General features: G+C 40.3%; 1 protein-coding gene and 1 long non-coding RNA gene across 3 annotated transcripts; one reads left to right on the top strand and one right to left on the bottom strand.

The window, feature by feature from the left end:
* Positions 1–1,299: 1,299 nt before the first annotated feature.
* rps26 (ribosomal protein S26) lies at positions 1,300–13,938 on the bottom strand. 2 transcript variants are annotated; one of them, XM_043681866.1, is made up of 4 exons: positions 13,864–13,938; positions 3,104–3,281; positions 2,876–3,006; positions 1,300–1,394 (listed from the first exon to the last, which is right to left on the bottom strand). In XM_043681866.1, the coding sequence occupies exons 1-4, from the start codon at positions 13,921–13,923 to the stop codon at positions 1,356–1,358; spliced, it is 408 nt and encodes a 135-aa protein (XP_043537801.1). In that variant the 5' UTR covers positions 13,924–13,938; the 3' UTR covers positions 1,300–1,355. The 2 variants fall into 2 exon arrangements, with proteins under 2 accessions (XP_043537801.1, XP_043537802.1); XM_043681867.1 differs by lacking the exon at positions 13,864–13,938 and adding an exon at positions 4,057–4,200.
* On the top strand, positions 4,296–17,889 carry LOC122543333. Its single transcript, XR_006310000.1, has 3 exons — positions 4,296–4,820; positions 15,862–15,940; positions 17,468–17,889. It is a non-coding gene; the product is annotated as an uncharacterized LOC122543333 (long non-coding RNA).
* The last annotated feature ends 36 nt before the right edge of the window (positions 17,890–17,925 follow it).

Here is a 17,925-nt window from a genome sequence, read left to right as displayed (position 1 = left end):
TCCAACTCCGCTCCCACATTCTCACCATACCGTTTGATCCAAGAACTGTAGGTGCCCCCCACCCCATTCTGGACTCCTTGGTCATCAGGAATATCTTTCCTTCATTTACCCTGTTAAGACCATTCTCCCTTTCTTCCAAACTCCAATGAATATACTCCTAACCGTTCCAGTTTCTCTCCACACATCAGTTCTTCCATCCCAGAAATCAGTCTGGTAAACCTTCATTACACTCACTCCATAGCCACATCATCATCATCAGGAGATGAAAACTGCACACAATACGACAGGTGTGGTCTCACCAAGGAATCCCTACTCCTGTATGCAATTCCTCTATGAAGGCGAACATATAATTTGCCTTCTTCACCACCTGCTACAACTTCATGGTTACTTTCAGCAACCAGTGTTCAAGGACACCCAGATCTCATTGCATCCTCCCTTTTCCCAATCTATCACCATTCAATAATAAGTGTGCCTTCTGTTTTGGCTACCAAAGTGCAAAACTTCACATTTATCCACATTACTTTATTTGGCATGCATTTGCCCAGTCAACTTGCCCAAACCACACTGGAGCATCTTATCCAGCAGATCCAACTTTATCTTACCTGCAGACTAGGAGGGTACATTTAGTTCTCTCATCTAAATCATCAATAGCTGGGATCCAACCACTGACACCTGCAGTACCCCTCTAGTCACTTGGTCTGCCACTTAGTTCTATGTCAATACAGTACTCCGAATCCCATGCACTTTAATTTTACATGCTAATGTGGGACCTAATCGAAAGCTTGAAAATTCAAGTAAACCATTTCCACTAGCTCTCCTTTATCCACTCTATATTAACAGCCTTTAAAAATTCTAGTAGATTTGTTGACTATAATTTGCCTTTATGTGTCAACTGTCTGACCCTTCTATTTTCCAAGTGCTCTACTATTAACTTTTTTATAATACACCAACATGTTGTCCCGATGTCAGACTAATTGGTTTAGAATTGTCTTCTTTCTGCTTCCTTTTTTAAAAACAGCCAAAGGGGGTGTTGCACTACCCTAACTGCACTATGACTATCTGATTCTCTTGACAGAAATCACTGCAATGGAGCTCAATTTCATTCTCTCCTCATACCATTGCAGAATTTCAGCAGCAATTAAATTAGAGGTCAGAACACCAGGCAGCTACTCACTACTGGAAACAACTGGGTGGTGGAAACTTGTTGCTCAACTTATTGTACAAGAAAAAACCCAACCATCATATCTTCAAGGTAAAGAAAAACACAAGGTGCAAAATTAGTAAATATTCACACAAAACTTTCAGTTGTTCAGCATCTTTATTCTTTCAAATCAATTTATAGGATCTAGCAATGCTCACATCGGCTTTTGAGGAGGACCACGTGGGATGTTGGCCTGAAAAGAAAGATATTATAGGTCATAACCCACGAATAATATGAAGTTTTTTTTTGTTTTATCTCCTCAAATTGTCACCTATCACAAGATAAAGGATGCAAGGTTTGCTTAACAATCATTCACACAGTACCTATGTCCAAGTGTTTCAGAGAATTATTTTCACAAAGACTAAGCCTGGCACATTTAAGCACAAATTTCAAATAAAAGTCAAGGTAAGAAACAATCTTACTGAATAAACAAAAACAAAGCAATACATCAATAATTTATGCTCGAGAGAGAGAAGGCCCTAGGTTTTGATCATTAAGGACAAAGGGAGTGGACCAGGACTAAATTAATGCATTGATTTCACTAACACGTTTAACTAATACATTTGCCTAATGTACTATATCCTCCAAGCTGGCCTTGGCAAAATTAATACTAAGTGGGAGTTGGAAGCAGGTTGCCTTTCTGCTCAAGTCACGTTCTCTCCCAGCCCAATGGATCTTTTTCTGGGAAAAAGGAAGATGAAGGAGAGTTTTGAAAAATTCCAAAGCCAAACTCCAGAACATTTCTTTAAGTGCCTAGCACTGCCCAGAGGAAAACAGAAAACTGCAATTGGTACCACAACCAAGTTCCCCTCACTTAACTAGGGGCAAACGCTTATCCAAGTAGCGTTTTGACACCTGTACCCACAATCCCTACCTACTGCCAAAACCTTCACATTCCAAAACTACCATGACTGCTTCTACAGCCCCCAATGGTAATGAATGTTGCAGGGTTTCACTGTCAAAGTGGAACACTACTATTTAAGAAAGGAGGCAGAAAGAAAACTGGGAACTATAGGCACCTTAGGACCAATATGAGTCATTGGGAAATGTCTGTGATAGTGATTTTCAGTGAAACTAAATACAGACAAATGAGTAGACACCTTTAAGGACTGAACTAGTAAACAACTGGATTTCAAATTGAAGTAGTGACAGCCTAGTACTATCCCCAGAGCACTAGTAATATTCCAGGTTTGAATCCTGCCATGGCAAAGATGGCATTTGAATTTATAAAATCTGGAATTAGGGGCCTAATGATGATTACATTGCAGACTCAAGGGGCCAACGGTCTACTCTTGCTCCTAATTTATATTATCAGTTACAATAACCTTTCAAGAGCCTCCAAATCCACCTTGGAACCAGAATCACAGCCCCAGTGAAACAGAATCACCATTTGGCTAAGAGGGTTTCCTCCCACAGTCCAAAGATGTGCAGGTCAGGTGAATTGGCCATGTTAAATTGTCCGTAGTGTTAGGTAAGGGGTAAATGTAGGGGTATGGGTGGTTTGCGCTTCGGTGGGTCGGTGTGGACTTGTTGGGCCGAAGGGCCTGTTTCCACACTGTAAAGTAATCTAATCTAATCTAAACAAGTCATGGGTGTAAAGTGACTTCACTAGATAGCCATACCTAGACCCAGAGTGCCACCAGTTCAACATTTAGCAGGAGCTTCAATACTTACGCCTGGCCTGAAACGTGGAGGTGGAGTGCGGTCCTTCCTGGCCTCTCGCGAGCGATTTCTCACCACTTTGCTGTGGATAGCACAGCTGACACAGTAGTGCAATTTTACATACAGCTTGGGCAGCACATATGCTGGAAATAAAGAGAGTCAAACTAAGCAACAGCATACAACAATTATGAACAAAACCAGTGTCAAAGATATAAGAAATTCCTCAGATTCACTACTGACCATCAAAGACACTGGCCTCCGAAATGTCTCGAACTGCAGCAGCCTCCACAATGTTACGGATGACGAACTTCTTAATGGCTTTGTCTTTTGGGACGCAACGGGCACAGTTCGTGCATCTGATGGGCTGGACGTGGCCACGGCCCTTCTTTGCACGCCCGTTATTCCTTCGCTTTTTAGTCTGAAAGAAAGAATTGCCTCTAAATTTTAAAATGAAAAGTAATATGCAACATTAAGTGAGGCAAACTGTTGAAACGCGCTGCACTTCATGTTATTGTATTCTACAACTACAAACAGGAGACACTGAATGTAGCCAACGTACTCTCGATTCCAACATCCAATTAGCAGTAAAAATGATTGGACAGTGATGTGGATCAGCGAACTCCAGTGTATATACACGGCTCAATGCAGCTTTAAACGAGAAAGTTGTAGTATTTCAATAGTTTAATCTTTTAAATAAAATCTTTAAAAACCATTCAGCTTCCAGTCACTGACACGTAAAATAGGGCATTTTGTTCCTCCTACATCGAGTATTTCCTGGAAGAGGAACATGAGGAAGCCCAAATAATGTCCCTTGCTACCGACAGCAATTTGCCACAGTCCCGGTCGGGCACCACGTTTTATCTCGAACGGATGCCAAAATTCCCCGCCTCAGAATCTGCACCAAGGGTTAACCACCCAGTTAACGATGGTGCGGAAACAGCTTTAGAGAGTAAAGCTGTTGCGAGGTCGGGCAGGGTTAATTCAGCTCACGTCTCGGGAGAACTCGTGTTTGGCCTGCAATCGGTAGGCCTCAGCTTAGCTGACGCTCCAACATCCCAAATTGAGAAAGCCCTCCCGCAAAGGAAATGAGACGGGAATTGAAAAACTGCACTCTTCTTCGTTATTCAGGACACTGGGGCGGTGGTCGGTATACAACTCCCCTCAGCTCTCTGACGCCTCAAACCCACACTCACCATCTTCAGCACGAGTCACAAAGAGAAAGGGCAACCGGCGCGCGCTCCTTTTATATCTTCGCCTCAACCCTCCAGCAACTCGTCAAAACGTCTTCATGCTGCAAATCTCAAACCATCCTGACCACTCTCTCAGCCTCATGAAGGCAAATCTTCAAGATATTCGTCGAAGAATCTCTTCTAAATGCTATTACACCACGAACTATAAGGGAACTTGTTTGTTAAGCGGATGCTCACGCACTGCAGCAACAGTAATGTGACGTGTCCCAGCGAACACCGCGCGATCAGAACCAGCCGGAGCTGATTGGTGGGCGAGTCTGTCAATCAGAATTCACCGGGCCATCCCAGCTGTAAAAAAACAGCAAAATACACTACGGAGGCTGGAAATCCGAAACAGTGTGCTGGAGAAATGTAGCCGGAGTGGCAACGTCCGTGGAGAGAGAAAACAGTTAAATGTTTTCATTTCTGATGAAGTATCATTTCAGGTTCGAAACGTTAACTGTTTTCTCTCTCCACAGATGCTGCCATACCTGCTAAGTATATTCAACATTGTTGGTTCGTTTCAGATTTCCAGCATCCAGTGTTTTGCTTTCACTTTATCGTTTCAGGTTGATAACTTTCCAGTTGAATTGTACCACACGTCGTTGTATTTACACAACAACTTCTCAAAACTCGCTGCAACAACTTTTATATAGTCTGTTTATCATAATGAAAAACTGAGTCGGTTCACCAGGAAGAGGGTACAGAATACACACCCCTATTATACAGTAAGGGCCTCGAACTCTTGTAAAACCTCTCAGGCTATCAATGCCAATAGTGCCGAGTACAGTGCAAACTTAGATGCAATCTGTACTGTTAAATATTGTAAGGAATGCACTGTACATCTAAATTGGCCACCCCACATGCCCAATAATATATCTTCTCATTATTTCTTTTGCGGGGCTGTGGGTGGAAGAATCCCCAAGATCTCCACAGGGACAGAAACAAAATCACATGATATTAGAGCATGAATGCAAGGGTTTAGTCAGAACAGGGGATTTGGAGGGTTTATTAAACAAAATTTGACACCAAGAAACACAAGATATTATGTTTAATAACTGAAATCATGATTGTCTTAAAGAGGGAAAATGTTTACAAAGTAGTAAAAGGGAATCAGTTTCGGCAACTGAATGCAGCCTGCCAATGGTGGTGCAATTAAAACCAGAGAAGCTCAGGAGACCGAAATAAAGATTGCAGAGATTTCAGAGGATTGTAAGGCTGGTGGAGATTAAAAAGCAAGGGTAAGACCATGGAAACATTTTAAAACAAAGAAATGTTAAAATTAAAGCATCTTCAGTGAAAGACTGACTGCACTTCGAAAGTATTTAATTGACTATAAAGACCATAAAACTAGATGGCCATTCAACCCAAGACTGCTCTGCCATTCAACGAGATCTGATAATTCCCTAACTCCACCTTCTTCCCTAAAACGGTTGATGCTCATATTGATTAAATTTTGCCTTGAATATACCGAGTGACCCAGCTTGAACAGCCCTCTGCAGTAAATAATTCCACAGCTTCAATTCCGAGAGAAGAAATATCTCTTCATCTCTGTTTTAAAAGTACAACCCATCATTTTGAGATTGGCACTTGGTCCTAGACTCTCCCACGAGAGGAAACAACTTTTCCACATCTACTCTGTCAAGTCCTCCATGACTCTTGTATATTTCAATAAGGTCATCTTTCATTCTTCTATATGTGTCAACTTAGTGACCGTTCTCTGGATTGCCTCTAATGGCAAAATGTCTTTCTTTAGATAAAGTGCCCAGAACTGTTCACAGTATTGCAGCTGTTGCCTGATTAGTGCCTTATACAGTTTTAGCAAAACCTCCCTATTTTTATACTCCAATCCCTTTGAAATAAAGTCTAACATTCCATTTGCCCTCCCTATTATCCACTGAAGTTGGATGCTAGTGTTTTGTCATTCATGGACAAGGACTCCCAAGTCCCTCCGTTCGGTAACTTTCTGCACTTTTTCTCCATTTAAATAATATCCAGCTTTTATATTCTTCCTGCCAAAGTGCACAGCACATTTTGTTTCCCACATTATATTTCATCAGCTAAGTTTTTGCCCATTTGTTTAACCTGTCTCCATCCCTCTGCAGACTGTGTCACCCTCACAACCTGCCTTCCCACGTATTTTTCTTTCATCTACAAGCTTGGCTAGAGTACATTCACTTCCTTCATCCAAGTTATTTGTGATCCAATTAGTGATCCTAGTGGCACTCTACTAGTTACAGTGAAACTGAAAATGCCTCCATTATCCTAATTGTCTGTCCTATACTACCTCCAACATCATAGACTCTTATAAAGTAGCCCAATGTGTGGTACCTTATCAAATGACTTCTGAAAATCCAAATATATCCACTGCTTCCTCTTTATTTATCCTGATCACAGTATAGTAATAAATCTGTCCGGCATAATTTCCCCTCATGAAGCCATGTGGACTCTGCTTGATCATATTGTGTATTTCTAAATGTTCTGCTATTACAGCCTTAAGAATAGACTCTAACATTTTCCCAATAACAGACATTACACTAATTGGCCTACAGTTTTTTTTAATACCCGTCTCTTTTTAAATAAGGCTTTCCAATTACCTGGAACTGTTCCAGAATCTAAGGATTTCTGCAAGATTACTAACAATGCATTCACTACATTTGTAGCTGCTTCTTTTAACACTAGAGTGCATCCCAACAGGTCCATAGAATTACTGGTCTTTAGCCCCATTAGTGTCCCTAACACATTTTCTGAAGTGATAATTATTGTATGCATTTCCTCTCCTCCTTTTGCCTCTTGAATATTTAGTAAGTTTGGAATGCTATTTGTGTCTTCTAAGAAGATCTTCCATGAAGACTGATACAAAGATTGTATTCAATTCCTCTGCCTTTTCCTCATTCTTAATTTCCCCAATTCATTCTCTAAGGGGCCCACGTTAACTTTGATTTCTCTCTTCTGTTCTTATATTTGAAGAAGCTCTTGCTGTTCATCTTAACATTACTTGCATGTTTATTTTTCTCAATTTTTTGGGTCAACTTTTGTTGGATTTTAAAACTTTCCCAAATCCTCTAACTTACCACTAATTTCTGCCACATTGTATATTTTCTCTTCCATCTGAGACTATCTTTATTTTCCCTGGTTGACAAAGATTGGCATATCCCCTTTCTAGAATCCATCTTCCTCACTGGAGTTTGTCTTAGCTGTGGGCAATTAATTATTTTCTTAAATGTCTGTCATTGTTCTGCAACTGTCTTTGCTGTGAACTCTTTTTCCAGTCCACTCCAGCCAACTCTGCCCTCATTCCTTTGTAAATTGCCCTTGTTGAAGTTTAGCAAGTTACTTCCGACTCAGGTTCCTCCCTGTCAAACTGAATGCTAAATCCTACCATATCATTGTTTTTGAGAGGATCTTTTATCCTGACATCATTTATTAAATCTGCCTCATTACACATCACCAGATCCACAACATATTGCAGATACAGTTACAACATTTAAAAGACATTTAGATCAGCACATGAATAGGAAAGGTTTGGAAGGATATGGGCCAAACGCAGGTAAGTAGGACTAAGTTTAGTTTGGGAACATAATCAACGTAGACTAGTTGGACCGAAGGGTCTGTTTCCATGTTGTATGACTCAATGTTGTTCGAGGAAACTATCTCAAATGAATTCTTCCTCATGGCTTCTTCTGCCAATTTAACTATCCCTACCTACATGAGGATTAAAGTCACCCACGATAAATGTACCTCAGTTGTGACATGCCCTCATTAATACATCCTGATTTATTCCGTTCTACAATATAGCTTTCGTTAGGGAGCCTATAGACTACTCCTCCTTCCCCATTTTATTTATTATCTCCAACATATGGATTAAACATCAAAACTCGCTAGGATTAAACATCTTCCAATTCAAGATCATTTCTTGCTATTGTATGTATTTCATTGCGTACCAACAGTGCTACCCCACTATCCTTTCCTTCCTGCTTGTCCTTTAAAAAGTCACATACTCCTGAATATGTAGTTCCCAGTTTTAATATCCTTGTAACTATGGCTCCATAATGGATTTATAATCTTACCTGTTAACCAGTATTTAACAACTCATTCATCTATTTTGTTTCAACACATATGTGCATCCAAGAGCCATTAATTTTGCCTTTTTAACCATTCGTTTCCCTCCCCCCCACCCCATACTTTGGCCTCTTTTACAGCTCTTTTTCAGTGTTTGTATACGCTGTTCCTTTCTGTTCAACTCTGGCCAAATAGCTGTCCTGTAATGCTGCTGTATACTCTTGCTTTGTAAGCAGTGCAGGGTCCACTGGGGTAGTGGTGAGGTGAAGCTGGATATTGTCAGTATACACATTGAATCAAATTTCAGATAAGGTATCCATTATATGTCAATTTTTTGAGATGTGATCAAGTGCTACATCAGAGCAAGCCTATTCTTCCATTCTTTAGATTCTGTTTGAAAAGCTTGTTTATATGATCTAATTTACACAAGACAAAGAGCCACTTTGATTTTTGGAAATGACCTAAACATGTGTCAACACATCCAAGTTCATAGGGAAGGCAAAAGTAATGTTGGCTTTTATTTCAAAGAGAATGGAGTACAAGAGTAGAGAGGTTTTGCTAAAATTTTTACCATGCACTAGTCAGACCACAGCTGGAATACTGTGAACAGTTTTGGGTCTCTTATTTAAAGAAAATACACTTCCATTGGAGACAGTCAAGAGAATATTCACTTAGGCGATACAAGGAATGGAAGGACTATCTTATGAGGAGAGGTTGAGTAGATTGGGTTGCACTCGTTGGAATATAGAAGAATGAGAGACAACCTTATTGAAACATACAAGATTCTTAGGGGACTTGACAGGGGAGATGAAGTAAAAGGTTGTTTCCCTTTGTGGAAGAGTCTAAGACCAGAAGGCATAATTTCAGAATTAGGGGTTACACATTATAGACAGAGCATAGAACATTACAGCATAGTACAGGCCTTTTGGCTCTCGATGTTGCGCCAACTTGTGGAACCAATCTGAAGCCCATCTATCCTACATAATTCAATTTTCATCCATATGTCTATCCAATGACCACTTAAATGCCATTAAAGTTGGCGAGTCTACTACTGTTGCAGGCAGTGTGTTCCATGTCCCTACTACTCTGAGTAAAGGAACTACCTCTGACATCTGTCCTATATCTACCACCCCTCAATTTAAAGCTACATCCCCTTGTGCTAGCCATCACCATCAGCGGAAAAAGGCTCTCACTGTACACCCTATCTAACCCTCTGATTATCTTGTATGTCTCAATTAAGTTACCTCTCAACCTTCTTCTCTCCAACAAAAGAGCCTCAAGTCCCTCAGCCTTTCCTCATAAGACCTTCCTTCCATACCAGGCAACACCATAGTAAATCTCCTCTGAACCCACTCCAAAGCTTCCACTTCGTTCCGATAACACGGTGATCAGAACTGCATGCAATACTCCAAGTGCAGCCACACCAGAGATTTGTACAGCTGCAGTATGATCTCGTGGCTCTGAAACTCAATTCCTCTACCAATAAAAGCTAACACACTGTACACCTTCTTAACAACCCTATCAACCTGGGTGGCCACTTTCAGGGATTGCTCTGCTCATCTACACTAGCAAGAATCTTACCATTAGCACAGCACTCTCTGTTCCTGTTTCTCCTTCCAAAGTGAATCACCACTCACTTTTCCACATTAAATTCCATTTGCCACCTCTCAGCCCAGCTCTGCAGCTTATCCATGTCCCTCTGTAACCTGCAACATCCTTCAGCAATATCCACAACTCCACCAACCTTAGCATCATCCACAAATTTACTAACCCATCCTTCTACACCCTCATCCATGTCATTTATAAAAATGACAAACAGCCCCAAAACAGATCCTTGCGATACTTCACTAGTAGCTGAACTCCAGGATGAACATTTCTCATCAACCACTACCCTCTGTCTTCTTCCAGCCAGCCAACTTCTGATCCAAATGCTAAAACACCCTCAATCCCATGCCTCCGTATTTTGTGCAATAGCCTACTCTGTGAAACCTTATCAAACACCTTTCTGAAATACATGTACACCACATCAACCACTTTCCCCTCATCCATCTGGTCACCATCTCAAAGAACTCCATAAGGTTTGAGAGGCACAACCTACCCCTCACAAAACCATGTTGACTATCCCTCTCAAGATGATTATAAATTCTATCTCTTATACCCTTTCCAACACTTTACCCATGACCGAAGTAAGGCTCACTGGTCTATAATTACCAGGGTTGTCTCTACTCCCCTTCTTGAACAAGGGAACAACATTTGCTATCCTCCAGTCTTCTGGCACTATTCCTGTTGACAATGACGACAGAAAGATCAAAGCCAAAGACTCTGCAATCTCCTCCCTGGCTTCCCAGAGAATCCTAGGATAAATCCCATCTGGCCCAGGGGACATCTATTTTCAAACTTTCCAGAACTGCTACCACCACCTCCTTGCAAACCACAATCCTGTCTAGTCTAGTTGCATTTATCTCAGTATTCTCCTCGACAACATAGTCTTTTTCCAGTGTGAATACTGATGAAAAATATTCATTTAGCGCTTCCCCTATCTCCTTGGACTCCACGCACAACTTCCCATTAGTATCCTTGATTGACCCTAATCTTACTCTAGTAATTCTTTCATTCCTGATGTAGCTATAGAAAGCTTTAGGGTTTTCCTTGATCCTACCTACAAATGACTTCTTAGCTCTCTCTTTATGTCTTTCCTGGCTAACTTGTAACTCCCAAGCACCCTAACTGAGCCTTCACATCTCGTCCTAACATAAAGCCTTCTTCTTCCTCTTGACAAGAGATTCAACTTCTTTAGTAAACCACAGCTCCCTCGCTTGAACACTTCCTCCCTGCCTGACAGTACATACTTAAGAACATGCAGTGCTGTTCCTTGAATAAGCTGCACATTTCAATTGTGCCCATCCCCTGCAGTTTCCTTCCACATCCAGTGGATCCTAAATCTTGCCTAATTGCATCATAATTGCCTTTCCCCTAGCAATAACTCTTGCCCTGCGTTATGTACTTATCCTTTTCCATCGCTAAAGTCAATATCACCAAAGTGCTCACCTACCTCCAAATCTGTGGGGTGGCATGGTGGCTCAGTGGTTAGCACTGCTGCCTCACAGCGCCAAGGACTCTGGTTCGACTGTCTGCATGAGTTTGCACATTCTCCCTGTGTTTGCGTGGGTTTCCTCCGGGTGCTCTGGTTTCCTCCCACAGTCCAAATTTGTGCAGGTTAGGTGAATTGGCCAAGCTAAATTTCCCATAGTATTCAGGGATGCGTAGGTGGGGTGTGTAAGTCAGGGGTAAATGTCGAGTGATAGCGTAGGTGAATGCGTCTGGGTGGGTTACTCTTTGGAGGATCGGGTGAAGGAATTTCGATTCTTAGAATAGTGAATCTGTGGAATTCTTTACTGCAGAGGGCTGTAGCAGCTGGGTCATTAAGTTAAGTCCAGGCTGAGATAGATTTTTAATTAGTAAGGAAATCGAGGATTATGGGAAAAAGGCAGATAATTGAGGATTATCAGATCAGCCACGATCTTAGTGAAATCCAGACCAGACTCAATGGGCTGAATGGCCTACTTATGCTCCTATGTCTTTATGGAGAGACGATAGCCTAGAGGTATTGTTGCTAGAATAGTAATCCATGTTCTGAAGGAAGGTCACTGCTTTTTCTCCACAGATGCTGAGTTTTCCCAGCAATTTCTGTTTTTGCTCCTGTTTCTGATTTCCAGCATCCGCAGTTGTATTTTTTTAAAAATTAATCCAGAAACTCAGTTAATGTTCTGGGGACCTGGGTTAGAATCCACCACAGTAGAATTTGAATTCAATATTAAAAAAAAAACTGAAATTAAGAATCTACTGATGACCATGGTTCATCGTTGATTGTTGGAAAAACCCATCTGCTTCACTGATGTCCTTCAGGGAAAGAAATCTGTCATCCTCACCTGGTCTGGCCTACATATGACTCCAGACCCACAGCAATGTGGTTGACGGCAACTAGGGACGGGCAATAAATGCTGGCTCAGCCAGCAAAGCCCACATCCCATGAGTGAATTTTAAAAAAATCTGTTCTGCTCCCAATAAAGCCAGAGTTTAGTTCGCAGTTACTGTGAGCAACATTAAGGGAGCCCGTTTTGATAGGATTTGTAGCTCAGGTTGAGGTTCGGAATGTAGGTTTGCTCGCTGAGCTGGAAGGTTCGTTTTCAAGGGAGCCCATAATGTAGTGAGATGATACACTTTGGTTGAAAAAACACGGAGAAACACTAAAATGTCAAGATCAAAAGAGGTCTGGACAGAATAGACAGGGAGGTACTGTTCCATTCGTAAACAGATCAAGAATGAGAGAGCACAGGTTTAAAGTGATTTGCAAAACAAGTATTTAGCAAAACAAGTATTTACACAAGGTGATTGGTTTGCAACTGGAATACACTGCCTGAGGTGGAGGCAGGTTCAATCAAGGCATTCATCAGGGCATTAGATGATTATTTAAACAGAAACAACATTCAGGGTTATGGCAAAAAGGTGGGAGAATGGCTCCAAATCATGGTGTTCATTCAGAAACCTGCTGCAGACATAATGGGCACAATGGCCTCTTTCTGCACTGTAACATTTGTGATTTTTTATGGTCTATGCCTCTATTAAAATCAAGGATTCCATATGCATAGCCTCTCAGCTTGTCTCCCAACCTTCAAATGTTTCTGTACGAATGATGTATTATACTAAAATATGCACCATTTATTATCAATTGATGTACTTCGTGTAGCAGAGCCCTCTAGAGGAAAGACTAAAGAACAATTTGCTCAACTAGACATTTCAGTAAACTGGTGATCGCTTTTGCATGCCAAGAATGCAGCTGACTGCACTTCCATCTGTCCCCAGTAGCTGCACTCTGGAGTGTAAACATTCTGACATTTGCTAGTGGGACATAGCATATTAGTACTGTGTTTAGAAGTCACAGCATTTGTTGGTCTGCTTCTCAGTTCCTAATATGTTTTCCATTCAGTTAGGAACCATTTGCAAGGACACAGAGAACTCATGGGAGAAGCTGTTTGGTGTTCCATGCATATTTATATGAAGGTTACATAAGCATTGTGCATATGATGCACATGGTTATATCTCATGTGTGCACAAGGGGTTGTAATTAAATGGTGCCAATTGGCTGATTCAAAGAAACATAGCAACAAGCAATCACTTCATATTTTTCAAACTCAGCAGTTACAAATTGGTAGCTACCACTTGTTTTAAAATTAATTCATGCAATGTGGACATTACTGGCCAGGACAGCATTTACTGTCCATATCTCAGTGCCCAGAGGGCAGTTAAGTGTCAACTCCATTCCTATGGGTCTGGAGTCATATGTAGGCCAGACCAGGTAAGGATGGCAGTTTCCTTCCCTAAATGACATGAGCGAACCAGATGGGATTTATCTGATGATTGACAATGGTTTCATAATTCCAGAATTTTACTGAGTTCAAATTCCACCAGCTATCATTGCAGGATTTGAACCTGTGTTTCCAGAACATTAACTGGGTTTCTGCATTAATAGTCTAGTGATAATACCACTAGGTTGTCACCTCCCCTAAAACCACAAAGCAATCAGTTTCAAACTATTTTCATACATCCCTTCTTTTTCATACATCCCATACAACCTTCTTCAGCCAGATTAGTGTATACAGCTATTATTAAAATTACATAACATTGAGAAAAATAAATCACCCAACTTACCCATAAAATGTGGTCTTCAAAACCACCTGCAGATGGTGTGTTTCTACCTAGTTGCAACATGTTCTCTAGAGCCTGGAGCACAATTCTGGCTCAGTTAGAGATGGAAATTTTACTTGGACCTCAGAAGTCACAGATTCTCTTTGCAAGGGATGCTTCATGGGAACACCCTGCTCCTGTGGAATGACAAGAGCCAACATTGACTATGACCATCCTTGTCCCATAACAAGCAGACAGAAAATCAACAAACAATTAGATGAATGGCAGGGACTGGAGCAATCCAAAGTTAATGACATTTTTGGACGACAGTTTAGGATAAAAACTCTAAGCCGTTGGAATTCCTTGAGACAAGGAGACTTTTTATTTGTATTACTGGTAGGGTGTCAGTTGTTTGCACAGGGTCACAAAGGTATATTTATTAGGTACTTTGATGATGAGCTCAAACAATCTAGCCAAAACCAGTCAAGCACATACATGGTCAGTGGTGCGCTGTTTCAGATTCTGTTCATTGAAGGACCACACTATATCAATGACAACTTCAGCATTTTATAAAATCTTTCATAAATATTCTAAGTAAAAGTTTTCTAGAAAAAGCAAACCTAACTCTAAGTAACATGCATCCTGAGTACTATAAAATCACCTGCAAAAGGTAGAGGAAAACAACTAATGTGAATATCAGTTTTGATGAGAGAAAAATAATTTTCATTTTTGATTTTGTGTTGGGTAAATAGACTGAAAATGTCTGTCTCTTGATTCATTTATAGGTGGTGGTTAAATTTTACTCTGAATCATAATATCGATTCCATAAGTTTGCCTTTTTAGTGATGGGCAAACTATCATGTTCAGGTTGAAGCAGGACCCTGGAAAACAATAGACTGCAATCCATGTTCTACCTGAGCAACACTATGAAGTCTAATCATTTAAAAAAATTGTATACTTAGACAGAAAGGAAGGGTGGAATAGGCTAGAAGTTCTTTGTTTTTCTGTGAAAATAATGTACACCTCCCAAATAGAAACATTTAAAATATAAAGAGGACCTAAACAGAGTTGATATTTTTCTTCTTGATGGAAGTCAGTTTCGTCAAGGGTGTCATTGTTCACTTAAGAGCATCAAGTGTGAGCAGGACACTTAACCACGGGGGGAAAAAAAAAGCTAGACCCAGTTCAGTCTACACTTGGAGTCCATACAAAAACTCTTCCAATAAGCATCACTATCTGGGACAATCACAAACAAAATAGGAGTGGGAACCAATCCAGTTAACTTTTAAACTTTCATCAACCAAGGCCAATTGTAATTAGGCTGACCCATTATCCAGCTTTTGCTTAGCAAAGATCAAAGGTAGATCTGGGACCTATTCCTGGTCTTTTGGGCCAACTACTCTGTTGAACCATCAATGGTACAAATGGAAGCTTTTTGAATTTTAGCAGTCTGTGACTAAATCAGAATCAAGATGATTCAAGTGCTAAATTCCAACCATCGTAGATAACAATAAAACCGATTTCTTACGTCTTTGTCCTGTTGGACAAAGCTGAAAAGCTTTTGACAATTAAATGTCTTTTTCCAGAAATACGTAAACACTTTGTAAGAAGTAATAGATATAACATCACTGACAAACCTGAAAAGTAACTTTCAGTATTGTCAACAAAAACAAGGTACTGGAGAAACTCAGCAGCTCTGGTAGAATCTGTGGAGACAGAAACAGGGTTAACATTGAGTCTAATTACTCTTCTCGAAATGTTAACTGTTTTTCTCTCCAGATGCTGCCATACCTGCTGAGGTTCTCCAGTATTTTCCGTTTTCATTTCAGATCTCCAGCATTCACAATTCTTTGTTTCACTTCAATATTTTCAACATGGAGTTCTAATAAGGAAGTTGTTGGCAATCAGAATTTCTTTCTTTAAATGATTTGCATTCAAGGTTTTTCCTTTCCTTCTACTCATCTGTGAAAAGTTATGTTCATAGCACCCAAATATGGGTATCTAGATCTTCTATCTCCACAGGTTGTTTGAGTGAAGATGACAAATGAGCTTGGTTTTGACATCACCAATCAATCACATTCAGATACAAATACTAGAAGAGGTAAGTGGATTGTGATCAGGAGCAGGAACTCCTGAGCTGTTTGACCCTTAACTGGAGCAATTATTTTGCCCCATTGAGGCTGAGATTAGCCGAAGAGAACTGAATCCAGCATGTTCTGATCTACATAACCCTGTGCAACACCTGGTGGTTAAATTACCATCAATTGAGATCTTAACCTCTGACTATATTGCTGTACTTCACTATCTGGAACATGGTTTTCAAGTGCAAGGTTATGAAAGTATTTCTCAGTTTTGAACACAAAGTCTCTAAAAAGCAACTTTTGCCAAATAAGTTAGGAAAATGTACAAAAACACAGAGCATATCCTAATTGACAATATTCTCTGCATAATGACTGCTGTGGTAATTCATGGTGTTTTTTTTCTAGTCGGAAGGAGTGCATACTGTGTCCTAGGGCAGTGTAGAAATGTCATAACGGTTATCTAGGTTTGACAAGTTTATATTAGCTACCACATCAATGAGAAGTATCTAAGCTTTTCTGAACATTGTGGTTTGGTGACCTTGGGACAGTACAGACTCAAAGCACTTAGCAACCAACTGCAACAGTCACCTGTTGCAGACGCTCATATTGTTGGTGTTTCTGTTTAAATCAGTTTGTCTGAAACCTCGATGATCTGAACTTTCAATTAACCCTTTCAATCCCCACCACTAAAACACTCAACAGTTGCATCATTTTATCCTATACACTAAAAATATTATACATTTCCAAATTAAAGCTTGATGTCTTCATTACCTCTTTGTAGATGAAGATTGCAAGTCTTGAACAGCCACAATTCCCTTCAGCACGGAATCCATCCAACCCAGTTATTCCTGAGGATTGAAACTGGGATCCTTCTGGTCTGTATGGCTCAATGCCACAACATACCTATCCGAGTAACAGGACTTTTTATTTGCATTGAAAAGTTGAATGTTACATGTTACATTTAAATTACTGCCCCACCCCACCAACTGTTTCTTCAGAGAACGATAAAAACGAGACATCCTCAAGACTCAATGCTAGTTGTGTTACAAAACAAGTGATACTAGAGGGTATGAAAGGTGCTACATAAATGCAAGCCTTACTTTAACTTTAATATTCAACAGACGTGATTTTTAACAATGCAAAGTTATCTTAAAACAACTTTTCTGTGAAACACAATATGTCCTTAAAGTGAAGGCTTTTCAGTGAATTGAAATAATTAATATCAAAAAAAAGTTTAAAAACCTAAATCAATCACTCCCAAATCAGGCACCACATTGGTTGGATGCACAATAAATGTCTCTTCCCCATCTGTGTCCGCTGTGTTAACTTAACACATTGGTGCTACAGCCGGAGGCCCTTCAAGCCTATTTTGACAGTCCCATTTATTACCGTTACTGCCAGAGGGAAGTTATACTTCAATTCCACTGGGGCTGGAAACAAAATCCGTTCTTGGGAGCAACGTTCTACTCCATTGACACCCCAGACTGCTAATATAGGGTTTTTTTACTCATTAGGTTGGTAATCCATTCTTTTCCATTTTTCTTCAGTTGCAGACTTTAAGACCTCATGTAATCTCCTTCAGTGGATATGATCTGATCCCTAGATCAGCCTGCAACAAACAAGATTTGAGTGGTCGGGGAGGCGGGGAACTATCAGTTTCATTCTGGTGAATTTTGTGCTTATCAAGGTGAGGAACATGATTGGTGAAAATAGAAACTGTCTAACCTTTGACAAATAGTCCAAAGTTAGGCATTGTACATGTTAAAATGTAGTTTTATTTCTACACTGCCTAATGCCCTTCAAGAAATTTAAGAATTGTGTTTAAATTTTCTATTTCCATGTAAGTTAAACAATTTCAGAGTGCATAAAGGTTCTGGGCAATTTTTGTGCTGTGCACTCATCAGAAACAAGGCTGATGTTCAATGAACCTCACTTTTTAATAGATCTATATTTAGCTAGCAGAGGTTTTTAATTTTAACTTTTGCCCTGAGTCAATACTCGTGCT

This window comes from Chiloscyllium plagiosum, chromosome 43 (genome assembly GCF_004010195.1).
Source record: "Chiloscyllium plagiosum isolate BGI_BamShark_2017 chromosome 43, ASM401019v2, whole genome shotgun sequence".
NCBI classification, from domain to species: Eukaryota; Metazoa; Chordata; class Chondrichthyes; order Orectolobiformes; family Hemiscylliidae; genus Chiloscyllium; species Chiloscyllium plagiosum.
This window is presented reverse-complemented; position numbering and strand designations above follow the sequence as displayed.